General features: G+C 42.2%; 1 protein-coding gene across 1 annotated transcript in view; it reads left to right on the top strand.

The window, feature by feature from the left end:
* The window catches only part of ANAPC4 (anaphase promoting complex subunit 4), a 39,504-nt gene extending 21,411 nt beyond the window's left edge, over window positions 1–18,093 (top strand). Inside the window, exons 18-30 of the mRNA XM_087724887.1 lie at window positions 514–560; window positions 1,355–1,411; window positions 2,980–3,036; window positions 5,346–5,439; window positions 7,183–7,280; window positions 9,444–9,505; window positions 10,681–10,719; window positions 11,446–11,547; window positions 12,288–12,365; window positions 13,868–14,038; window positions 15,510–15,633; window positions 16,729–16,898; window positions 17,693–18,093. Coding sequence (XP_087581013.1) covers window positions 514–560; window positions 1,355–1,411; window positions 2,980–3,036; window positions 5,346–5,439; window positions 7,183–7,280; window positions 9,444–9,505; window positions 10,681–10,719; window positions 11,446–11,547; window positions 12,288–12,365; window positions 13,868–14,038; window positions 15,510–15,633; window positions 16,729–16,878 — 1,079 coding nt within the window. The 3' untranslated portion in view covers window positions 16,879–16,898; window positions 17,693–18,093. The remainder of the gene's footprint in view (window positions 1–513; window positions 561–1,354; window positions 1,412–2,979; window positions 3,037–5,345; window positions 5,440–7,182; window positions 7,281–9,443; window positions 9,506–10,680; window positions 10,720–11,445; window positions 11,548–12,287; window positions 12,366–13,867; window positions 14,039–15,509; window positions 15,634–16,728; window positions 16,899–17,692) is intronic.
* Window positions 18,094–26,584: the final 8,491 nt, after the last annotated feature.

Here is a 26,584-nt window from a genome sequence, read left to right as displayed (position 1 = left end):
TTCCCTCCTTTCTTCTCTCCTTCCCTCCTTCCTTCCCTTCTTCCTTCCCTCCTTTCTTTTCTCCTTCCTTCCCTCCTTCCTTCCCTCCTATGTTGTTTTTAAGTTATGTGTTTGTTTTTGTTGATGTGCTTATGTGTTTAAAATAAAAAAAATTATCATAAAAATAAAATAAAAAGCTGGTTTCAGAGCAAGAGCTGCTCAGCTTTCGTAGGCTGACCTAGTTTAATCTAAGTTAACGGTGGGTTGTGCCAATGAGAAGGCAGTGATGTGTGTGTGTACACAATGGCCTATATCCGTGATGGCATGGAAACTAGTTATCCGGCAGCTCTCCAAGCGAGATAAGGTTCGTGTGGATAAATATTCCTATGAAAGACTGTTTGCCAAGCCTGTCTGACTGTGAATGAAAGGAATTCACAGTCGTGTAAATAAAAGAGGGTTTTGCAGAGACCAAGACTTCGCTTCTTGCTTTCTAAGGAAGGTTCTGGGTCACTGTTGCTTTGTTTAATTTTTCAGCCATGCTACGGATGTCCGAGGACCCTGTTCCCCCTGAACTGAACAAGGTAACCATCGTATAGTCCGTTATGCTCACAGATGAGAGTCCGCTAATATTTCTTGTCCAATTCAAGACAATCTTCGGTCTATAATTGGTGATCGGTGTTGTTTTCTGCTGGCAGCCTTCGGAGCTGGCAGCAGATTCGGACAGTGAGGAGGTTGGGGAGGAACATGGGCCAGTCCTGGAGTCTGGGGAAGGCTCAGAGGAAGGCTCTGTGTCGGAGGCAGGGTTTTTTGTCCTATGTAGTCAACATGTGTTTGTTGCAGCCTGAATGGCGCAAGGCATGCACGAGGGCGCACTCACATTTTCAATTCAACGGGTGAACCCGTTGTTACATTATGTGACGCCCGCCTTTGCAACCGATTCAGTTCCTGACGATTGTTTCACTCACCCTGCTGTTAAATTCTGTTGCTTCCAAGCTGCGAGCAGTTCCTACATAAACAAAACATTAAAATATTCTTTTAAGCCGTCAGGCGAACTATTCTTAGAAAACGATCCCGTGTTTGGCTCATCTCGGTCCTCGTAAAAGCCGACTTGGTTCAATTTGAAAGCGGTCAAGAGGATTGTAGGATTAGCTTAATTGTATTTTCTTAAGTTTCCTTTTCAAAATATTATTGCATTACTGCTTTGTTTTTTGTTTTTTTTCCTGTCCAAGTTGACATTTGAAAAATGTCCTTCTGGCCGTTTGATTTAATGTTGTCGGCTTGCAGAATCGGTTTCGGTTGTGCTGCGTTTCGCAGGTAAATGCGTGAAATGTAAATTTGTGGTGGTAGTGATTTTTTGTGTTTCTTTTTCTCAAAGATGACTCAGAAAGACATTACTTTTGTAGCTGATTTTCTCACGGAGCACTTCAATGAAGTAAGGATTTTATCTTTATTTTTTACTATTTTTATTTCATTATTTTATTTTATTTACTACTGGCCAGGGAGGTTGTGTTTTCTTTTCCCTTTCAAAAGAACACGTTCAGGTCACCTTGAAATAGCTAAACATTTATTGATGTCACTTCCTTAAATCTATTTTTTTCTGATTATACAGCAGAATGCCCCAACCTTAGCAACTTTCAAGATGTACCGACTTAAAACTTCTACAGTTCTTATGCTGGCTGAGGAATTCTGGGAGTCGAAGTCCACGCATCTCAAAGTTGCCAAGATTGGCAAAATCTGCTACCTTGTTTCCCCAAAAATAAGACCTCCCCGGATAATAATCCCAATCGGGCTTTTGAGTGCATGCGCTAAAATAAACCCTTCCCCAAAAATAAGCCCTCCCTGAAAATATTGCAACACCGCAGCAGTCGTGAGGTGACCACGCTCGCCACTTCCTACGTCTCAAAAATAATAAGACCTCCCCGAAAAAAAGGCCAAGCTTTTATTTCAGGGGTCAAAAGAAGATAAGACCCTGTCTTATTTTCAGGGAAACACGGTAAATACGTAGGATTGTTAAAACCCAATACAGTGGCATGATCAGTGGTGAAATTCAAATTTCCCCCCTACCAGTTCTGTGGGCGTGGCTTGGTGGTGGTGTCATGTGACTGGGTAGGTGTGGCCAACTCTTTTTTTTTACTTTTTAAAGCATTTTTAAGTACCGGGCGAACTGGTAGTTAAAGTAAAAAAAGTAAAAAAAAAAAGAGAAAAGCACAGCTGATTGTTGGAACCTTTTTAAAACTCTTTTTAGTATTTTTTTAACTCTCGGTTCTCCTGAAACGGGAGTTAAAAAAGCTTAAAAACGTTTCTTAAAAAGTTCCCACGATCATGCGGCACAGCTGATTGTTGCACAGCTGATCATCGGAACTTTAAAACATTTAAAAAATGCTTTAAAAAGTAAAAAAAAACTTCCCACGATCTCGCGGCACAGCTGATTGTTGCACAGCTGATCATCGGAACTTTAAAACATTTTTAAAATGCTTTAAAAACTAAAAAAAAAACCTGTTCCCACGATCACGCGGCACAGCTGATTGTTGCACAGCTGATCATCGGAACTTTAAAACATTTTAAAAAATGCTTTAAAAAGTTTTAAAAAAAACTGTTCCCACAATCACGCGGCACAGCTGATCATTGCATCATTGATCGTTGGAATTTTTTTTCTTTTTTTTAGCATTTTTTAACTACTAGTTCTCCCGGTAGTTAAAAAATGCTTTAAAATTGTCACACAGCTGATCTTCGGAACTTTTTTAAAAACTTTTTTTTTTTAGAATTTTTTACTACCGGTTCGAGCGAACCGGCCTGAAGCGGTATCATTTCACCCCTGGGCATGATATATATCTATTTCATTTGTTGATTGATTAAACAAACGTTGGGGACTAAACCGGGACTAAACTGGGACTAAACTCCCAGCCAAGGGTTTACTACAGGTACAGAATTCTCAGGACTTAAAACAATGGATTCCCAGTTCTCCCTAAGCAATCTGTCTGCCCTCTTCACTCTTTCCAGGCACCGGATCTCTACAGTCGTAAAGGGAAATACTTTAACGTCGAAAGAGTTGGGCAGGTAAGGTGTCCGTCACTGCATTGAGTGACGGCCTGGGTCATGGGAGTTCTTGAGAAAGGGAAGAGTTGGCCAGTTTGAGATAGTTGAGCAATTTGCAATTTCGGAGCGAAGCTAGATAGACAGACGGAACAACTTTACTGTGAAAGAGACAAAGGGATTGTTTAAAGATAGAGAAATGAATGTTGAAACTGCTCAACAATTGGCGGGGGGGGGGAGAGAGGAAGACGATATTCAAGAAACAGATGAGAAATTAGAAAAGGGAAGGGGAAAATAAAAATGGGAAGCGAGAAGAGGAGAAAAGATTAATAAGTAGAAGACAATTATACAACCCCTCAATTTATAATGGTAGAGAGAGAAAAGAGAACGATAACTTAAAAAAAAACCCACGAAGTCTTGTGGAGAAGCGTTCAAATAACGCAATCGGAGATAAAAAGCACTCGGAAAGGCATGCCCCGCTGCACGTGCCTCCCTGCGCATGCACACATGACCCCCCAGGGGTGGGTTACTGCCGGTTCGGTGTGCACCTGTGCAGTAGCCTGTAAATAGTTCTGTGCATGCGCAGAAAATTTAGAAATGTGAAAAAACCATGCCGCGGCAATCGGAGAACCGGGGGGGGGGAGCGAGCCTGCTGTCCCTACTGGTGCGAACCGGTAGCAACCCACCTCTGGGGATCCCCTTGTGTGAACCATGGCCCCGCCACGCATGCGCATGTGACCCCGACTTGTGTGCCCTGCGCATATGCATGTGTCTGCCTAATATGTAATACAGCCCAGGTTCGATTCCCAGCAAGGGTATGTCTAGCTGATGAGAGCTAAATAGCTTGAAATAGATCTATACTAGTCTCCCTTTATTTATTTATCAGCGAATGCGATGCCACTTGGAGAAAAGTAGCGGCTTTCTCCGCACGGCAAGGCCGAAGGAGCGGTTCCTGCATAGGGAGGGATAAAATTGTGTCCCTTTTAATGAAAAAACTCTTCAGTCACAAGGCTGCCCTGATTGTAGTTTGCGAGTTTCACAGAGCAAAGGTTTATAACCATTTCTGATAAATTGTTCCACTCTGCAAAGATAACAAACCGGCTGGAGGAAACCTGCGATAAACAGATTGAAGACTGGGCCATAAACGACTTTTTCAAAGGCTTTACAACGAATTACTAGACATCTGACAGGTTTTCTGTTTTGCATTAAAAAGAAGAGGGAGACAAAAAAAAAAAAATCAAACCTGACACTTTATTTTTATTTCATTTTTTTGCAAAACAAGAGAAAAGCCTACCGTCCTGGCACACCTGGCACAACCAAGATACTTATTAAAATCATTCTCTTTACGAATAGCTGGGAATTGTAACCAGGTCTACATCTCGGCCAAATTGAGGCTGGAGGGAGTGGTGGTTTAAAAGCACAATAACTATATATATCTTTTTGTTCTATTTTTTGTAAAAAAGAAGGAGGAAGATACATGTTAAAATTAAATATGTATATTGAAAAGGAATTATAAATACCATCAACATAAAATGGAGCTTGCTCAGAAGCTGAAATACACCAAGTAAATGAGATGAAGAGTGGGAAGTAGAGGAGAGAGAGGTAAGGGAAGAAGAGAGGGATAGGAGAGAGGAGAGGGGAAGAGGAGAGAAGGGAGGAAGGGGAAGTAGAGAAGAGAAGGATGACAGAGGGAAGAAAGGAAGTAGGGAAGAGGAGGAGAGAAAGGAGGAGTGGGAAGGGGAGAGAGGAGAAGGAGAGAGGAAGGGGAAGTAGAGAAGGATGACAGAGGGAAGAAAGGAAGTAGGGAAGAGGAGGAGAGAGGAGGAGTGGAAAGGGGAGAAAGAAGAAGAGAGGAAGGGGAAGTAGAGAAGGGAAGGAGAACAGAGGGAAGAAAGGAGGTAGGGAAGAGGAGGAGAGAAAGGAGGAGTGGAAAGGGGAGAGAGGAGAAGGAGAGAGGAAGGGGGAGTAGAGAAGGGAAGGATGACAGAGGGGAGAAAGGTAGGGAAGAGGAGGAGAGAAGGAGTGGAAAGGGGAGAGAGGAGAAGGAGAGAGGAAGGGGAAGTAGAGAAGGGAAGGATGACAGAGGGAAGAAAGGAGGTAGGGAGGAGGAGGAGAGTGGGAGAAGAAAGTGATGGATAAGGTACAAATACGGTATATGGAGAGCAGAAGAGCCAATAATGGTTTTTGGGAGTTGATGGTAAGGTGGAATTGATGTAAACATTTAATAATACAATACGATGTTGGCTATGTAATAGTATGCATGTGATTTATATGTTGTGAAAATGGAAAAATAAAAAAGAACTTCATATATAAGAAAACCATTCTCTTTGCAGTATTTAAAAGACGAAGACGAGGATCTGGTGTCTCCGCCGAACACAGATGGAAACCAGTGGTTCAATTTCCTTCAAAACAGCAACGGCCTTAAAGGTAAACAGTACGGTTTTCATTTCGAGGTAATCGACAACGCTTAAAACTGGCCAAAGCAAAAATGTAAAAATGAGGAAAAAATGCAGTGGCTCCAGTCCTCCCGCGAACAAAAGGAGGGTTTCTTACACACACGAACAGAATATTAAATTTCATTTCCTTGTGAGGCATTTCAGAAGAAAACGGTGTCATTGTGTGTAATTATTTTTCTCAAATAAGTTGCAACTACCTGTGACAAAACCGATCGCTGAGTTTTGCGCAGTGCCATCCAGTGCTCAGTGAACCAATCCAAGGATTCTAATTTCATTTCCTTTATTTGTATGCCACCCTTTTCCCTGGGGGGACTCAGGGCGGCTCACAATTCAAAAAGGGAGGGAGGGGGAAAGACAAACAGTATTCCAATATGGAAACAATACAACATATTAAAAGAGAGCACAACAGTCACACAATTCGGGTGGGGTTGGAATCTTAACCCCAGGCCAGCCGGGACAGCCAAATCTTCAAAGCGGCGCGGAAGGACTGGAGGGTGGTGAGGGTCCGAATCTCCACGGGGAGTTCGTTCCAGAGGGTCGGAGCAGCCACAGAGAAGGCTCTCCTCCGGGTAGTTGCCAGTCTGCACTGGCTAGTAGATGGAATTCGGAGGAGGCCTAATCGATGCGATCGTATCGGTCTAGTGGAGGTAATTGGCAGTAGGCGGTCTCTCAAATACCCAGGCCCACTACCATGAAGGGCTTTATAGGTGATAAGTAGCACCTTGAAGCGCACCCGGAGATCGACAGGCAGCCAGTGCAGCTCGCGGAGGATAGGTGTAACGTGGGTGAAGCGAGGTGCACCCACAATCGCTCGCGCGGCCGCATTCTGGACTAATTTCTGGTTGAAACGCTGGAACGTCTTACGTTATATAAGTCTTATACTATACCTCTTGATGCGGGTGAAGGAGGAGAGTGCAAAAGATTAAATATGGCTAATTATTGGACGGACTAATTGAATACAGAATAACAGAGATGGAAGGGACCTTGGAGGTCTTCTAGCCCAACCTCCTTGTCAAGTAAGAGACCCTATACCATTCTGGACAAATGGTTATCCAGCATCTTCTTAAAGACTTCAAGTGTTGGGGCATTCACAACCTCTGGAGGCAGATTTGGTAGATTTGGTAGATTTATTATAATTTATAGGCCGCCCTTTTCCCTGAGGGGACTCAGGGCGGCTTACAAAAACACGGGGAAGGGGGTACAAAGACAAAAAGCATAAGACAATACATAATATTAAAAAAATAGAGCACAACATTCATTCATCAACTTCTGTTCCACTGATTAATTGTTCTCACTGTCAGGAAATTCCTCCTCGGTTCTAAGTTGCTTCTCTCCTTGATTAGTTTCCACCCATTGCTTCTTGTTCTGCCCTCAGGTGCTTTGGAGAATAGTTTGACTCCTTCTTCTTTGGGGCAACCCCTGAGATATTGGAAGACTGCTATCATGTCTCCCCTGGTCCTTCTCTTCATTAAACTAGACATACCCAGTTCCTGCAACGCTTTTTCAAATATTTTAGCCTCCAGTCCCCTAATCCTCTTTCTTGCTCTTCTCCGCACTCTTTCTAGAGTCTCAACCATTAGTCTAAGATAGAGTGGAACTGACTATCTTAAAACAAACTTGGTTTGGCTGGCGTGCTGTGTTTTATTAAAAATGCAACCTTTTCTCGTGGGTCTTGTTAATTTGACTTTTATTTTCTTTCTCTAATTTTGCGTAGAAAGCCCATTGCTGTTTCCCTACTACCCACAAAAATCACTGCATTTTGTAAAGAGGAGAATGGAGACGATCATTGATCAGTGTCTCCAAAAACCAGCTGTGAGTATCCAGAAGTCTATCAGATTTGGGGGTAGCAAGCCATCGCGTGGATCTCGGCTGCGTTTAAATATAGAGAATTTTATTCTGGTCCAAAACCAAGGACATTAAAAAAAAAAAAAGTTCCTCACACACAAGGAATTATAACATCTGTCCTATTGTAAGGCTTATTGTGCTATATTGTGATTTTATTATGGTTTTGCTTTCACTAAATATTTTATCTCATGTATTGTATTATCCATATTCTCTCTGTCTCCCCCTCTCTCTCCATCCATCCATCTCTCAGTATCATCTCTCTCTCTCCTTCTCTCTCTCTTATCTATCTATCATCTATCTATCTATCTATCTATCTATCTATCTATCTATCTATCTATCTATCTCTATCTATTGCTCAATTGATTGACCTACCTATCTCTCTCTACCTATCTCTATCTATCTATCTATCTATCTATCTATCTATCTATCTATCTATCTATCTATCTATCTATCTATCTATCTATCTATCTATCATCTGTCTATTTATCTACCTGCCTGCCTGCCTATATCTATCTGTCTGTCTGTCTGTCTGTCTGTCTGTCTGTCTGTCTGTCTGTCTGTCTATCTATCTATCTATCTATCTATCTATCTATCTGTCATCTCTCATCTATTTATTTATCTATCTATCTATCTATCTGCCTGCCTGCCTATATCTATCTATCTATCTATCTATCTATCTATCTATCTATCTATCTATCTATCTATCTATCTATCTATCATCTGTCTATTTATCTACCTGCCTGCCTGCCTATATCTATCTGTCTGTCTGTCTGTCTGTCTGTCTGTCTGTCTGTCTATCTATCTATCTATCTATCTATCTATCTATCTCTATCTATCTATCTATCTATCTATCTATCTATCTATCTATCTATCTATCTATCTATCTATCTATCTGTCATCTGTCATCTATTTATCTATCTATCTGCCTGCCTGCCTATATCTATCTATCTATCTATCTATCTATCTATCTATCTATCTATCTATCTATCTATCTATCCATCCATCCATCCATCCATCCATCCATCCATCTATCATCTGTCATCTATCATCTGTCTATTTATCTACCTGCCTGCCTGCCTGCCTGCCTATATCTATCTATCTATCTATCTATCTATCTATCTATCTATCTATCTATCTATCTATCTATCTATCATCTATATCTATCTATCATATCTATCTATCTATCTATCTATCATCTATATCTATCTATCTATCTATCATATCTATCTTATCTATCTTTCATCTATCTATCTATCATCTATCTATCTATCTATCTATCTATCTATCTATCTATCTATCTATCATCTATATCTATCTATCTATCATATCTATCTTATCTATCTATCTTCCATCATCTATCTATCTATCTATCTATCTATCTATCTATCTATCTATCTATCTATCTATCTATCTATCTATCTATCATCTATATCTATCTATCTATCATATCTATCTATCTATCTATCTATCTATCTATCATCTATATCTATCTATCTATCTATCATATCTATCTTATCTATCTTTCATCTATCTATCTATCATCTATCTATCTATCTATCTATCTATCTATCTATCTATCTATCTATCTATCTATCATCTATATCTATCTATCTATCATATCTATCTTATCTATCTATCTTCCATCATCTATCTATCTATCTATCTATCTATCTATCTATCTATCTATCTATCTATCTATCTATCTATCTATCTATCTATCTATGATCTATCATTTTTATATATCTGTATATCTACCTACCTATCTACCCACCATCTGTCTGGATGCTTTACTTAAACTCATGGTTTTTATTAGTGTCGAATATCAGGGATCGCCTGACCTCCGTAGATGCCACACATTAAATGAATAATAAACCGTCACAGGAGGAAAGCAGAATTCATAAAAAGAAGTTGTGAAATTTAAAATAGAGCCGAAGAATTGGATTTAAAACTATGGGTCCCCTGCTATCTATCCATTTGGTTATTTTTAAGCACAGGCCTAGAAATATCTCTCTAAGAAATCACCCGTTTCGCATCATTTATTCCCAAAGAGCCCGTATTCCTATTGTGATGCCAGAGTTACCGCTGGTGTTGCTGGGGGAAAATTCTGTTTTTAATTGTTCTTTTCTCCAGGATGTGATTGGAAAAACTGTCCACCAGGCGTTTTGTATGCCTTTATACAGGTCCGCCAAAAGGTTGGTGGTTTTATTTTATATTTTGTTCTGTTTAATCCTCTTGCTGCAACTTACAGATAGTTCTTGAGTTCCAACTGTTAACCACTAACGGTTTGTTTACTGACCAAAGTTACGATAGCCCTGGAAAGAATCACTTACGACAATGTTTCACCCTGAGCCAATTCCCGAGCCAACAAGGGTGGATATTGATAGTAATGTATAAAATGTGGAGCTGATATGATAACTAACAATTGGAAGATTATACATAAAGAGTATTAACTATAATAATTATTACTATTAAAAAACTAAATAAAATACATATAATCAAATGTTAATCAATACTGGGAAAATGTCATGATATATGATATAATTAAATATTATGGATGTCCAGCTAAAATAGGATATAAGGATTTGATGATAATAGAGGATTTTACAAATAAGTAAATGAAATGTCAGCATGTGTTATGGATTAATTATGTAATGCATAGCTAAGGATGAGGGATGTTTAAATAACCATAGGTAATTAAAACTGGAGATATAATGATTTTGATATGGTAAATTTTCGAGTTGAGATATTTGAATTAATATGAGTTAATGGAAGAGAAGCACCAAAGCATGTTGTAACCAGTTGATATACTTTTTTTTTTCTTATGATAGACACCTGTGTTTTGTTTTGTTTTCCTGTCTTGTCTCTTGTCGTTTTTGTCTTTTTTTGTATTATTTTTATTTTAATTTTTATTTTTTATCGGTCCTCTTTCTTTTTCTTTCTTTCTTTTTTTTTGATTCCTTTCTCCCCCACTGGAGTGGGCAGAGATTGTTCAAGATTATTACTTTCATCAATATTCCTAAATAATAATTACAGTTAAATGAAAATGGATATATAATAATGCTTTAGTTAATATGAGTTATGTTGATTGACTGTGGAGGAGATGTACCAAAACTTATCTGTAATTGATTGATACATTTTCTACAGATGTAAAGAAAGATGTGTACCTGTTTTAAACTAAAATTAAAAAAACATTTATTAAAAAAAAAAAAAAGGGTGGGGAACGATGTTGACTTCTGGACTTCAACTCCCCAAATTCCTTGTCTTCTTCCGACTAGATAAAAACCCACACACAATATTTAATTTTAGTACATACCGTATGCCTGTTAAAACTCCAGATTCTTTTCTAATTCTTTCTTTCCTGTCTTAGTGAGGATTCAACGTCTCAGCTGCTAAAGTTGCCCTTTTTGTAAGTACTTTATTTCTTTATTACAGTCGGTTCATATTTCATATCCCAAACCTGTGACAGTTAATCTATGGGGCACGCTCTGCATAGTGCAAACCGCCACCTCTGATTCACCGCCCATGCGCACGAGCCTCCCGCTGGCCAGCTGATTTTCAGGATTCCGCCGCAAATGTGGGGGTGGGGGCATGCGGGAGATGTGCGCGCATGCACGGGGGAAGGGGGCCATACGTGCAGGGACGGGGTGAGCGCACGGGGTGCAGCGTGCCCTCCCCCTGTGGCGGGAGGGGGGAAGCACAAGGGGGTTGCGCACACGTGCTGATGGGCGGGGTGTCGCACGTGCATTGCATTATGGGTGTGTGCACATGCGCACTGCCACTCATGTGCGCGCATTCGGCACGCAATGAAAAAAAAAGTTAGCTTTACTGTCCTAGACTGTTGTTTCTCTGTGCCATATAATACATGTGGGCATATGCATAATTTTGTATTTATTTATTTATATATTTATTTAGTTAGTTAGTTAGTTAGTTAATAAGTTAGTTAGTCATGTTTATGTAATGTAAATTGAAGGTTGGCGACTGTTTGAGAGCTGCAAGCAACGAAATTTCATTTTAATGTATAGCCGATTAGCGTACCTCCAAAGTGAAAATTAAAGTTATCCCAAGTGCGGAGTCGAAGTCAGTAATGTTTCGTTGCTAACAAAGGATCAAAAATGGTTTGTTTTTTTTGCAGGTGGCACGACAAATCGTACAATTTGCATTACGTTTTATTCACGATGTTCGAGAACTCGGTTTCCAAACTCTACATACTGCGAAGGCATACAGACATTACAAGGTACCACAGCACTGAGCATGTCTAGTTCTCCCCCCCCCCAAAAAAAAACCTCCACAATCCTGCCCAAAAACATCTTTAGGCACCTTCTAATGTGTTGGTCTGACCCAAGCAAGAAACAGACTTCCTTGTCACGAAAAAAACCCTCTTTATTTCTCGCTTGTGAATTAATGGCATTCACCCACCGAAAGTCCGGGCAAAAATCCTGCACGGAGTTAACAGGAACAGACCTTATCATTTCCTTGCAATAATTGCAAAGCCATGCAAATTTAAGTTCTGGCAAGCAGACTTTGATGCACGAAACACTATGAGCGAAATCTTCAGAAATACGAACTGTTGTCTCCTACGACCACCACTTCCCTTTCCTTCTATTCCTTCTATCCGGCCATGGAGGGGCCATTCAGCATCCACATTTGCTTTGCTTCCCAAGTCAACTCCTTGTCCTCCGTTGTCCTCCTCTCCTAACTGCTCTGCGTATACGTGCATCTGGAACAGGCCCCAGCTGTTGTTCCTCCTCCTCACTCAAAGCAGCCTCCAAAGGCGATCTGCTTCACTCTGGCGGCTGGGAAATGTCGGCCCTGGCTTTATCTCTGCGTCCGACGCTGAGCATCCATCGGAGCCTTTCCCACACTCCAACACTGGCCCAAGTTCCCCCCCCCCAACCTTCTCATCGACTGCCGCCAGCTCCGTTGACAGCTGGCGGGCCACAACATATGCGTTTCTGTTTTTTTTCTGATATTTAGGTCCACTAATAACGGATTGCTCGCTGTGGAGTTTGGAAATTTTCTGAACAAAAGCGTTAGCGAAAGTAATGAAAGCAGGTGAGTCTGTGAAAAACCTTCCGAAACCCAACGAAGGAATGCGATGATTCGTAGAATTATAAAAATGTCCAATTGGGGTAGGTTGGTGAAGTTGCAGCAGTTAAAAAAGGACTAACACAGCTCTGTATGGAAGAGCTTAAAAGTCTGGCAGAAATATATATATATATATTTTAAAAGTGTGTTAACATATAGAAATGATCAGGTGGAGGAAAAAGTAGGAACCAGTTGCCAGTTGGCTGAATTTTGATCATGTAGCAATAGCAGTTAGACTTATATACCGCTTCATAGGGCTTTCAGCCCTCTCTAAGCGGTTTACAGAGTCAGCATATTGCCCCCAACAACAATCCGGGTCCTCATTTCACCCACCTCGGAAGGATGGAAGGCTGAGTCAACCTTGAGCCGGTGAGATTTGAACCGCTGAACTGCTGAACTAGCAGTCAGCTGAAGTGGCCTGCAGTACTGCACTCTACCCACTGCGCCACCTCGGCTCTATATGTGACCATGAGGAGTGTGGGAAAACGGTTGTGAGCCCCCCTTTTTCAAACTTCGAATGTGTCAGAATATTCATGAACTGGCAGAGACATGGTAAGAAGGTCAGCCAATGGGGCTTATTTGGAAACAGAAATGTTAAGTAAGAAGTTTCTTATTTAAACGAAACCCGCTGAATCAGAGATCCGTGTGTGCTTTCTGGATTTGATTTTTGCAACAAACTCTTGACAGAACAGTCACTGAACGAATGTGGAGGACTGCCTATACTGCAGAACTTCCTAATAAATACCGGTAGTCCTCGACTTATAACAGTTCGCTTAGTGTTAGAGCCGAGGTGGCGCAGTGGTTAAATGCAGCACTGCAGGCTACTTCAGCTGACTGCTAGTTCTGCAGTTCGGCTGTTCAAATCTCACCGGCTCAGGGTTGACTCAGCCTTCCATCCTTCCGAGGTGGGTAAAATGAGGACCCGGATTGTTGTTGGGGGCAATATATGCTGACTCTGTAAACCGCTTAGAGAGGGCTGAAAGCCCTATGAAGTGGTATATAAGTCTAACTGCTACTTGCTATTGCTAGTGGCCGTTCAAAATTATGACATCACTGAAAAAAATCACATGAGCCCCAGGATATTTGGGCGTTTGGCAACCGACTTATATTTATGACAGTTGCAGTGTCCAGGGGGTTCTGCGATCCCCTTTTGACAAGCCAAATCAGTGGGGAATCCAGATTCACTTAATGACGGGGATACAGATTTCATAACCGCAGGGATTCGCTTGACAAACATGGCAAGGAAAGTTGTAAAACCCTAACCGTAATCTTAGCAAACTAGCCCGTAAAAAGGGGCAAATCTCACTTAACAAGTGTCTCGCTTAACAACGTACATTTTGGGCTCAATTGTGGTCGCAGGTTGAGAAACACCTGTATTTTGAATAGCGCCGTAACTGCGAAACCTTGCGATACTCTCCCCGTCTGTATTTCTGTGGATGAAACTTGATTTTTTCTTTCCTGGTCTCCAGCTCCTACAGCTGCCTGGATGCTCATTTTTACGATGACGAAACGATAACCGTCATCCTGGTGGAGAATTCAGACCAAGAGGGGAAGGAACGCATCTTGGCCCAGTTACCTTTGTCTTCCATCTGCACGGAGGAGAACCAGGAAATGGAGTTTAACTGGAATTCTGGTCAAAGGTGAGAGCCCAAACATTGATGCAATTTAGCAATAGCAATAGCAGTTAGACTTATATAGCGCTTCATAGGGCTTTCAGCCCCCTCTAAGCGGTTTACAGAGTCAGCATATCGCCCCCAACAACAATCCGGGTCCTCATTTCACCCACCTCGGAAGGATGGAAGGCTGAGTCAACCTTTGAGCCGATGAGATTAGAACCGCCGAACTGCAGCTAACAGTCAGCTGAAGTGGCCTGCAGTACTGCACCCTAACCACTGCGCCACCTCAGCTCTTTCATCTTATCAGGTTGAATTGTCCATTTATTTATTTGAAGGGTCTCTTGTCCCTCTTCAACCAGTAAGGGATTGAAAAAAAAAATACATATATGTATAATGTGAGTGATGTAATGAAAACAAGAATCAACGAACAAAGAAAAATGTATATTAAATGTTTTTCCGCTGGCATTTGCCCCCAGCAAGGTTGTCGAAAACGTTTCCAAGCAGAACAGCGGAATGCTGGAAATGTAAAAAGAGGCTAGGAACATACTACCACATGTGGTGATAATGCCCAAATGCAAAGAAATATTGGACAGGATAAGAAAATGGCTGGAGGAAATTAAACAACAAATAGAAGACCCAAAACTGGAACTAGCAATAGCAATAGCAATAGCAGTTAGACTTATATACCGCTTCATAGGGCTTTCAGCCATCTCTGAGCGGTTTACAGAGTCAGCATATTGCCCCCAACAACAATCCGGGTCCTCATTTTACCCTCCTCGGAAGGATGGAAGGCTGAGTCAACCCTGAGCCGGTGAGATTTGAACAGCCGAACTGCAGAACTGCAGTCAGCTGAAGTAGCCTGCAGTGCTGCACTCTAACCACTGCGCCACCTAACTATTCCTATTAGGTGTATTAAGAGGAAATTATAGTAAAAAAAAAAATATCAATATATCATATTACACATAATAACAGCAGCTAGAATCGTTTACACGCAAAGCTGGAAAATCAACAGTATTCCCTCCGACGAAATGGTGATTTTAAAAAAAGCGTTATAATGTGCAGAGACGGATAGGCTAACAATGAAAATAAAAGAAAGAGGACAAAATGGAATATTATCTGATTTGGGACATGTGGTATAACTGGCTAGAGAATAGAAGCAAAGGATAAGAATGTGAAAATAAGGAAAGATGTAAATTAAGAAGTGACAAAAAAGGGAAATATATATATATATAGTTATGTAACCAAAATAGTGTCTCATTGTATAGAACAGATATGAGCACAAAAGGAAAGGTTCTCCCAAATTAGGTGCGAACCGGCTGAATCCCACCACTGGTGTGAAAAGCTAACACACTTTTTCCAGCGACGACGTAACTTTCAACGGTCCCGAGATGACGTGTTGCAAGTCGAGAGTTATTTGTATAGACATGGGGACACCTTGGGCAACGGGGGACAACCGCACACGTTCCTCTGACTCTGGTTTTCTTCTGGATGTTAGGTTAGACATGCAGCGGGACGGCATTCCCACCTGCACCGTGACCGCAGAGACTCAGTGGAGGGTGCTGGAGAACATGAAGGCAAGCTACGTCACCGTCAACGGCATCCGGAAAGTGTCTTGCGTGGTGAGCGTCGTTGTTTGTTCAAGGGTACCGTTGTGGCCTGCCAGCAGAGCTGGTGGTATGCTCAGGAGGTTGGGGAGGAAGATGGGCCAGTCCTGGAGTCTGGGGAAGGCTCTGAGGAGGGCTCTGTGTCGGAGGCAGAGAGGGGGCTGAGGATGTCTGGCAGTTATCAGCTGCCTTCGGAGTCGGACATCAGTGAGGCAGAAGAACAGCTGGAGCCTGTTTCCAGTGTGCACATGCGCAGAGTTGCCCGACGAAGGGAACATAGCTAAAGAACAAGGGTCGACTTGGGAGTAAGGCCACAGGGGGACGATGAACGGCCCCTCCCAGAGGAAATAAAAGAGGAGCGAAACCTTCGCGAAAATTGTAACGTTTCTAAACAACGAGAGGTTGAAAAAGTTATTTGAGGAGACATGAACTCCTGGAATTGATAACAATTCAGGAGACTGGTTTGTAAATAATCACTCTTTAAGCTTTCTCTGTTATCCACGAAGGGACTTGGAATTAGCCTGTTCCCAGAAAGGAGTTTTTAAAAAGAGTATAGAGAAATCTCTGCGGTTTTTGAATGATATAAAGCGTCCAGTGGACAAATTCTTGTAATTCCATCTCTCATTCACCTCAGTTTATCTTCCTTGAGGGAAAAAAAACAAAATTGCTTTTAGTTTTAGGATGACAGCACCCAAGCTGGTGACATAATATCTCTGTCCTAAGCACTGAAAGACGTTGAGTTTGTCGATCAGAAAGGTCGGCAGTTCGGTGGTTCGAATCCCTAGCGCTGTGTAACGGAGTGAGCTCCCGTTACTTGTTCCAACCTAGCGGCTCGAAAGCACATAAAAAGTAGAAAAACAGGGACCACCTTTGTTGGGAAGGTAACAGTGTTCCGTGCGCCTTTAGCGTTCAGTCATGCCGGCCACATGACCACGGAGACGTCATCGGACAGCGCTGACTCTTCGGCTTCGAAACGGAGATGAGCACCGCCCCCTAGAGTCGGGAACGACTAGCACATATAAGTGAGGGGAACCTTTACCTTAAGTGCTGAAAGTTCAGTTCTGAGGCAGTTGGCTTTTAAAACCCAACCCTCCTTCGTGTTTTTCCTAGCTAAGTTCGAACCTGCGGCACATCCGCGTGTTTGAAATGGATGAAGACGATGGAGAAGCGGAGGAGGAAGAGGAGGAGGAAGGCCCTCAGGCTGTCGGCCTACCCCAAGAAGAACTCAACCAGTCAACAGACACGGCCGAAGGAGAATAGGACTTGGCTCAGCTGAGCTGGTAGGTGAAGTCCCACCAAGAACTTCTAAGGTGGAAAGAAACGTTCATTTCAAGGTGTGGGACCTTAGAGTGAAGAATTCAAGAATGTGGTCCTGCTGTTGGAAGATAAAAGATATGATATTTATTTTTCCCTCTATCTGGTTTTCAAAACTCATATTCTACCAATCTCTGTTTCTTGGGTTATGACTGAATAATACCAGTGTTTCCCTGAAAATAAGACAATATTTTCTTTTGACCCCTGAAATAAGCATTTGGCCTTATTTTCGGGGAGGTCTTCTTATTTTTGACGCGGCGAGCATGGTCTCCTCATGGCTGCTTCTGTGTTGCAATATTTTCAGGGAGGGTTTATTTTAGCACATGCGCTCAAAAGCCCAATGGGGCTTATTATCCGGGGAGGTCTTATTTTCAAGGAAACGGTACAACTGGAAGCAAACGAGACTTCAGACAGACAGACGGAATAACAAGAGTTGGAAGGGGCCTTGCGGGTCATCTAGTCCAACCCCCTGCTTCAGATACTCCTGCCAACATGGTTCTGCTTTTGATCTTTCCACGGTTTTCTAAACACTGTTGCCCCTCTTGCTTTTGAAAATCAGGGGTCTCCAACCTTAAGCCTGGAAGGACTTCAACTCCCAGAATTCCCCAGCCAGTTTTGGAAGGAGGGAGGAGGAAGGGAGGGATGGAGGGAGGGAGGAGGGAGGAAAGAAGGGAGGGAGGGAGGATAGGAAAGAAAGGGATGGCGGGGTGGAAACCCCTGTTCTAAATTTCCTTTAGATGTCACAATTTTGTCATCACAGGGCCGCATTTAAGTGTCTTTTTTCAAGTTTGCCGGCGTAACACGGAGGACGGCTGGGGAAGTGACCTCTTAACCGTGGCCAGCAATCATCTTCAAAACACAGTGTAAAGGAAAATAAAATAGAGCTCTTTATTTTGTAATTGTGCTTTCCAGTTGCGTTTTTTTTTTCTTTTTTTCATTTCACAACCCCCGTCTCAATCGACAGGTCCATCGCCGAATTATTTCTCGGGTGCTTTAATCCAAAACAAATGTTCTTTTTACAGCTTTAGTGTTTGCCTGCTGCTAAATCAAGTAATCTCAAAAGAATGTCATTTTAGATAACTTCGGAGAAGCTTCATCATTCGGTTTCTGGTAATTTCCAGCGTTGGGTCAAGAATTATGAAAGAAAGAGGATCTCCCCCCACCTCCCCCCCCAAAAAATAATTAAGGACGAGCTCCACAAAGCAGATTAAAAAAAAAAAAGGCCACGTGTTTAAAAAAACGTTTCCTCTTTGCGAAGTCATCTTACAACTCAACCTAGAAGGAGAATTAGAAATCGCGATCCCCTTATGAATAAAAGAGTTTGGTTTTGCTTAAAACCCACAAGGACCTCGTTTTTAAGTGATGGGTCCTGCGGAATAACCTCTGGGTTGGCAGAAATTCTTTTCTCCAGTTCTCTTTCTAGCAATGTGAGCGGCCTTGAATGCACTTGGATCTTTGCATTATCTTGCAGAACAATTCCTACAGATAAAAGCATCAAGGGCAAAGGTAACGGCACACTTCAAACCTGTTTGTTCCAGACTAAAATGTCAGATCAACCCAGAATTTCCAGCAACGTAAGAGTAGTAAAATTGTATTGCTTTAGTAAAGATAAGGTTGAGTTTTTTTTCTCCTTACATGTCTTGGCACAAGGTTATATATATATATAGCTGATCTGAGGGTGGGGTGGGGGGGTGAGGTGTTTAGGGTTAGGAAATAGAACCACAAACACTTTTTCTACAAATCTCAATTCTTGAGCATGACACCACACAGAACGCTGTTCCCTTCCCACCAAAGGTGGTTCCTATTTTTCTACTTGCATTTTTAACGTGCTTTCGAACCGCTAGGTTGGCAGAAGCTGGGAGAAGTCACGGGAGCTCCCTCCGTTACGTGGCGCTAGGGATTCGAACTGTCGAACTGCCGACTTTCCTGATCGACAAGCTCAGCATCTTTAGCCACTGAGCCACTGCGTCCCTGAGCATGCAATAGCTTTGTTCCACTTTCATGCTCCATTTTATAATCCCAGAATCTGGGAAATCCTGGGGTTCTAAGACTGAGCATGGAACTGGAGCGAACCTCCTCTACGGATGGAAGGAAATATTGATTGGCTCAGACTACCATGGAGAGTCCTTGGTCCTCTCTGAGCTTGCTTGTTTTCTTGCAAACGTTTCATTACAACGTCAGTTCTAGAAGTGAGTAGGGTTTTGGGGGAGGGGGAGGAGAAAGAAGAAGAGGAGGAGGAGAACTGTGGGGTCCTTGGTTCTCTCTGAGATAAGAAAAAAAGAAGAAGAAGATGAAGATGATGATGATGATATTGGAGGAGGAGGAGGAGGAGGAGGAGAAAGAAGAAGACGACATTGGAGGAGGAGGAGGAGGAGGAGGAGGAGGAGGAGGAAGAAGAAGACAACATCATTGGAGGAGGAGGAGAAAGAAGAAGAAGACGATGACGACATTGGAGGAGGAGGAGAAAGAAGAAGAAGAACAACAACAACAGGGTGCTTGATGCTCTCTGGCCTTAGCTGTTTTCTCGCAGGCGTTTCATTACCCAACTAGGCAACATCATCAGTGCTAGGACTCTCTCTTCTTTTGGAAGGGAAAGAAAGACTACCACTCCCATAATAGCAAAATAGTGGGAATCAAAGACGCTGAAATAACTTCTTAGACAAAATAAAATTACCCAAGAGTGGTACAGTGGAAACATACACACACACACACCCAGCCCTCTAGTGACTAATACTATCTTACGTTTTATTTCTCCATCACCGAGGCGTTGCAAGAACCACTGAACGGATCCCTAAAAGTGCCAGAAGGGAGCCTTTCCCTGACCCCCACCCACCCCTTTCGTCCTTCAGTGCTGTCATTTTAATCTCCGTTACACAGAAGGCACGCCAAATACTTTCGAAGACCACTTCCTCTTCTGCTTGAAAACCACAAATAATACTTAATCTCAGCTTGGTCTTAAACACTTGTAGCAACAGCGAAGGACCTTCTGTTTCCTTTGCAGGGTGAATTGGCAAAATATATTCACTCTGCTATTTTCTCTTTACTAGTCCCCCAATTCCTGGCAAATAGACGGGGAAGAAATGGAGGTGGTGAGAGATTTTATTTTCCTGGGCTCCAAGATGGGGATGGCAGCCAAGAAATCAAAAGAGGCTTGCTCCTGGGGAGGAAAGGGATGGCAAATCTAGACAGCATCCTAAAAAGCAGAGACATCACCCTGCCAACAAAAGTGCGTCTATTGAAGGCTGTGGTTTTCCCAGTTGCAATGGATGGCTGTGAAGGTTGGACCACAAGGAAGGCTGAGCGCCAAAGAATGGAGGCCTTTGAACTCTGGGGCTGGAGAAGAAGACTCCTGCATTGAGTCCCTTGGACTGCAAGGCCATCCAACTGGTCAGTCCTAGAGGAGATCAACCCTGACGGCTCTTTAGAAGGGCAGATCCTGAAGAGGAAACTCAAGTACTTTGGGCACCTGATGAGAAGGAAGAAGGACTCCCTGGAGAAGAGCCTCATGCTGGGAACGATGGAGGGCAAAAGAAGAAGAAGGGGACGGCAGAGAAGGAGGTGGCTGGATGGAGCCACCGAAGCAGCCGGTGAGCTTCAATGGACTCCAGAGGATGGGAGAGGACAGGAAGGCCTGGAGGAATGTTCTCCATGGGGTCGCGATGAGTCGGACATGACTTTGCAACAAACAACAGTCCCCTACAACTTTTGCGGTGACAATGGAAATGGAAGCATTATTTATGCTCTCTTGAGCTCCTAAACAAAAGGCACAATGTAAGCCGAATAACAAAACAATAAAAATAATATTACAAGGACAATCCTGCGTTTTTTTCAACCAATGGGTGAACTAGAATTGGAAAAGGCCCTTGTTCCTGAGAGCTTCTCCAGTTGACATTCACCCCTTTAATTGTTACCTTTTTCGGTATTTCATTGGGAGTGTAGCTGATGAGAATTTTCTCTTAACTCATGGATGGGCTGAAGCTAAGGGCAGCTACTAGCTGTCTCATCAAGGCCCAACTGAACTCTGGTTATGTTCAAATGGAAACAAGATCTGAGTCAACCCATTTTCCCAATCGGCTCTAGAATTTTGCACTTTTTTTTTTGAGCAAAAGTTTTATATTTTTAAACATACACCAATATCGTCAATATAATTGCATGGATCGTGTGGCATCTGAGCATCATTCATTTTAGTACAAAATCAATGCTAATACAGATTAACATTATTACATTAATAAAACAAACATAGTGTAGTGTTATTATATATATTGCCATCAACATACATTCCTTCACTTTTCAATTAATATTTACTACATCCTTCTAATAATCATATTCCGGTATTATTATATGTATTGATATCAGCACAAATTCCTTCCTTTTCAATTAATCAATGCTTACTACATCCTTCTAGTAATCATATTCCAGTATTATTATATGTATTGATATCAGCATGAATTCCTACCTTTTCAATTAATATTTACTACATCCTTCTTATAGTCATAACACTACTCTTGGGATTATCTAATACCATTCTTTTTCAAAATCCAATCTTAACGTCCGACACTCACTTTAAATATGTTATACAAAATCATGTATAACAATATTCCCCCTAATTCTATTTTTTTTCTATTTAATCTATTCTAATTTCCAATTTTAATAGATTTGTATGCCCCCCTAATTTTCAGTACAGTACAATCTTGTTGTTGTTATTTCTGGAGAAAGCTTTTTTTTAAAAATATACACCAATATCATCAATATCATTGCTTGAATCACGTGGCATCTGATTATCATTCATTTTGATACAAAACCAATATTAATACAAATAAAAATTACTGCACTAATTGAGCAAACATTGTCTAGAGTGTTTATATATGACACTCTAGACAATGTTCACTCAATTAGTGCAGTAATTTTTATTTGTGTTAATATTGGTAATATCAGCACGTATTTTCCCAATCTTCCCTAGAATTTTGCATTGTTTTTTTAAAATACTTTTATTAAGACTATTAGAATAATTAAAATATTATTTATTATATATTTTTATTTTATTTCCATTTTAAAAAAAAAACATAAATATCATTTCTATATTGTTAAGCATCCATTATACTCCTTTTATCCATACATATATATACCTTTATATATCTATATCTATATATCTATATCTATCTATCTATCTATCATCTATCTATCTATCTATCATCTATCTATCTATCTATCTATCTATCTACCTACCTACCTTATCTATATCTATCTATCTATCTACCTACCTACCTTATCTATATCTATCTATCTATCTATCTATCTATCTATCTATCTATCTATCTATCTATCTATCTATCTATCTAGATGTCTATTTTAACACGTTTTTCATCTACTCATATAGTTATTTATACTTAAATTTCTTCTATTGCTATTATTCTTTCCATGTACTTATTTCTATACAATACCTCTTAATATCCATCTATGTACTTATGTTTCTCTTATATATCTTATTCAGTACTATTTTATATACAGTCCATCTTACATTCCCCCCCCCCTTGTTAATTCTGCGATTTTATGATTATTTTCTAATTTCTTAAACTTCCCCCTTCCTTTATTGCTTTCTTATTCTTTGCATCTTTCCTCTAGCCCTCTCTACTATACATTTCATACTGAGTAAATACTCAGATTCTTCTTTTATCTTTTATTTCTTTTGTGAGTCTGTCCATTTCAGGGCATTCTAGTACTTTTTTTTATCACATTTTCTTCTGGTTGGTGTATTTTTGCTTTTTTTTCCAGTTCTGTGCGTATATGATTCTTGCTGCAGTTATGACATGTAATATGAAGTATTTGATTTTGGGATGTTGCCCTTTCGAAGGACTGAATCAGTCAGTTGTTCATTCGAAGCTTGTGATCTACAAAGAGCCGGAAGTTGTGCGTGCAGCCCCCTCGGAGGCTGAAGGTGAAGTCACGTCCAACGTGAGGCTGTTCGGTGGCGAAATGCAGAATTTCCTCTTCGAATCAATCGGGCTTTTTCAGGCATTGCTTCTCTATGTAATGAAGAAACTTGTTGAATCAAAGGCAAGGGCAGGTTAGCGAAAGGACAGTGACTCAGCCATTTCTGTGGCAACCACTTGGCCTGAAGATGGTACTCACAGCAATAACGGAGTGGTCAAATTAATGAGCTCACACACTTACCCTTGTATTAGCTGTATGACTATTTAGAGGGCATGAGGTTGTTTTTAAGAAATTCTTGGCAGTGGTGGAATCCTGCCAGCTGCAAAACCTGGAGAGTCACGAACCAATGAAGCGAACTAATGGTCTCCTGCAAACTCCACTCCCCTTTCGCTCCTCTTATTTCCTCTGGGAGGGGCCATTCACCGTCCACCTGTGGCCTTACTCCCAAGTCGACCCCTGTTCTTTAGCTGTTCCCTTCGTCTGGCCACTCTGCACATGCGCACACTGGGAACAGGCTCCAGCTGTTCTTCTGCCCCACTGATGTCTGACTCTGAAGGCATCTGATAACTGGCATACCCGCTCTCTGCCTCCGACACAGAGCCCTCCTCAGAGCCTTCCCCAGACTCCAGGACTGGCCCATCTTCCTCCCCAACCTCCTCACTGTCCGAATCTGCTAGCCGCTGGCAGGCCAGAACAATCCCCTGCTAACAGGATTTCTAAAACGGAGAAATCGAAACATGGCTACTCTTGACCAGTTCAGTTGCTAGTTTGTTTAATCCATCATGTCAATGATGGATTTTTCCATGACTCTTCCATCTGCATCCAATGATTCGTGAAAATCTCGGGATTTACAAGCAGATGAGTTACTGGAGCACGATGAGATTGATCGTAGCTCTGCATATTTCAATAGGAGGAATCCATGAGACAGTGAGGACACCAGAAGTGTGTTGAAATTTCCTGGTCCCTTGACCTGAGGCTTGTTATACAAAACAAAAAAAGGAAAGAGGAAATATGGGTCATCTCTTCCCATGATATTGACACAAATCTCAACGTTTCTGATTGGTTAACTCAGGTTACAAATACAAAAGTTGAAACTGGACCAATCCTTAATCAGGAACTTCCTTCATCCTGGAAAGGGCGACTCTTGGATTACTGGAATTTCAGAGGAGAGAAGAGAGTGGGGCAGGTAAGTCTAGCCGAAGAAACTTTTAAGACTTTGCAGTTCTCATGGGATGAGAGAAACAAATGTTGATGTGTGGTACAACCTGTCCCGTTTTCACTTTTCAGTGGACCTCTTGTGAGTTTGGCTTAACTTGACTTTGATCCTTATTATTTCCCCTACTTCAGGCTCTGAAGTTGGGTTATCAGGTGGTTGTGGATCTCGGGGGGGATCCACAAGTTATATTTTTCATCGCTTGATATCAACCTGAGATATTATCCCAAGATTCAGTTGTTTTTATGGCTTCGTAAAACTTGAAGTGCTCAGGACTGTGGAAATCACTATTTCTTTTAAAGGGAAAGATTGGGAAGGTGAGATAATCTGATGTGAACCGTGGCATACATTAGCAATAGCAGTTAGACTTATATAACGCTTCATAGGGCTTTCAGCCCTCTCTAAGCGGTTTACAGAGTCAGCATATTGTCCCCCACAGTCTGGGTCCTCATTTCACCCACCTCGGAAGGATGGAAGGCTGAGTCAACCTTGAGCCGGTGAGATTTGAACCGCTGAACTGCAGATAACAGTCAGCTGAAGTAGCCTGCAGTACTGCACCCTAACCACTGCGCCACCTCGGCTCTTACATTGAATGCAGAGGTGGTATTCAGCCGGTTCGGCCGAACCAGTAGTGGAAATCGCGGGAGAGCACGCCCACCCACCCCGGCTCTATGGCGTACTATTACGCCCATTTTCAAGCCAAAGCACATGCGCGGAAGGCCCGAGCACATGCGTGGATGTGTGCCCCTTCCCATTTGCGAACCGGTATGGAAAGTAAGTGAACTTCCAGTACACCCATTGGGCCTCTGGAAGCTTTCCTAAAGCCTGGGGAGGGTGAAAAACAGCTCAACGGGTTTACCGGAAGTCTGGAGGCTTCAGTGAGGCCTGCACGCATGCATGGTGGGGGTAATGCATTATGGGTGTGGGCCCACACATGCATTATCGCATGCGCATGCGCCCTTTTGGCACCCAAGAAGAAAAACGTTTGCCATCACTGCCTTAGGTGTTCCTAGCTGTGTGGTCTCCTGCAGAGAGAGCTCTAATGTTGTTCTTAGGACAGTGTTTCTCAACCTTGGCAACTTGAAGACGTCTGGACTTCAACACCCAGAATTCCCCAGCCAGCGAATGCTGGCTGGGGAATTCTGGGAGTTGAAGTCCAGACGTCTTCAAGTTGCCAAGGTTGAGAAACACTGTCTTAGGATCTGTTGGAGATCCTCTCCCAGCGTGGGAGACAAAGCCTTGAGTCCTCCCACAGTCAGGCCTGCAGCCCTCTTTTCTTTTGAGTCTTTGGCCTTCCACACTTCCTATTATTCTACTACGCACTTTCTATTGTGGGAAAATGGGAGGGGGGATTGTAGGGAGTTAGATGCTATGTAGCCATAACAACATTCCTTTCTAGAAAGCCAAGGTCATCCTTTGTCTCTGCACCTCTGCACCTGGATGCAACTGGATGCAACTGGATGGGTGGAACTGCCAGCAGGACAGTGGGAGATGGGACCATGGGATGGACTTGTGGGTGTGAGGGAAAGATCTTGAACTTTCAACTGGGTGGGGGAAACCGGGAAGCTTTCAGATTCGGGTTTCCCCAGATGTGCCAACATGGCTCTCTTCATAAATTGGAACTTTGAGGAACCCTTTGCCTTGGGCTCTGATTTAATTTTTGGATGCTATTTGGAACCCTGACACCCATCACAAGTAGAACCACTTTGGCTTTTACTTTCCACATCCTCTCCCTTTCCTCCTTCAGGCCCTGGTGTTTGGGGTTTGAAGCCAAGCATGGGGCAGTAAAATCTGCTATGTCTTTCTTTTCTCTGCCTCCTTCCACACTCAATGAAATCTTAAGAATCTGGAGGAGACCCAGAAGTCTGGGGAGAGTGAAAATGCCCATAGTGCAGGAAGCCAACTAGGCCATGCCCCCATGCTAATGCCCACCCAGCAACAAGGCAGAGAAATGGTTGCTCACATTTTTCCATCTCATCCTTGCTATCCAGCAACTATCAAGTGATGCAAACCTAACTCCCGTAGTAGGAATCATGTATGGTTTAAGAAATGTAGGAAGAACCAATCACTCGGACCAATTAAAATCTGGTTGCTCCCTGGAGGTGATGATGGACAAGCAGAAACTCACAGTCTATGGGCATGTGATGGGAGTGGAGAATCGGCTAGGAAAATTATTGCCCTCGGCTGAGCTAAGGAGAGTAGGAATGTAGGAAGTATATGGATAAGGTGGATGAGCAGGAGGATCACACCGCCACTAGAATGGGTAGAGGGCAATCATTAGTCATTCAGGATTGAAATGAGGTAATCTTGACCTTCTCTGAGCTTGATTGATTTCTTGCAGACATTTTCATCACCCAACTAAGTAACATCATCAGCGCTGGTAGGGGGAGTGGGATTCCTGGAATCTCCAAAGAACAGCAATAGTTTACTATTGGAGATACGCCAAGAAGGCAGGAATTTAATCACGTAGGCATCGGAGCCAAACCCAGTTTGATGAAACCTCATGAA

The sequence above is a fragment of the Thamnophis sirtalis genome, unplaced genomic scaffold, assembly GCF_051295495.1.
Source record: "Thamnophis sirtalis isolate CommonGarterSnake01/CBP01778 unplaced genomic scaffold, rThaSir2_p1.2 scaffold_10, whole genome shotgun sequence".
Classification (NCBI taxonomy): Eukaryota; Metazoa; Chordata; class Lepidosauria; order Squamata; family Natricidae; genus Thamnophis; species Thamnophis sirtalis.
Note: the sequence above shows the minus strand (reverse complement) of the source record. Positions and strands in the feature narration are given on the sequence as shown.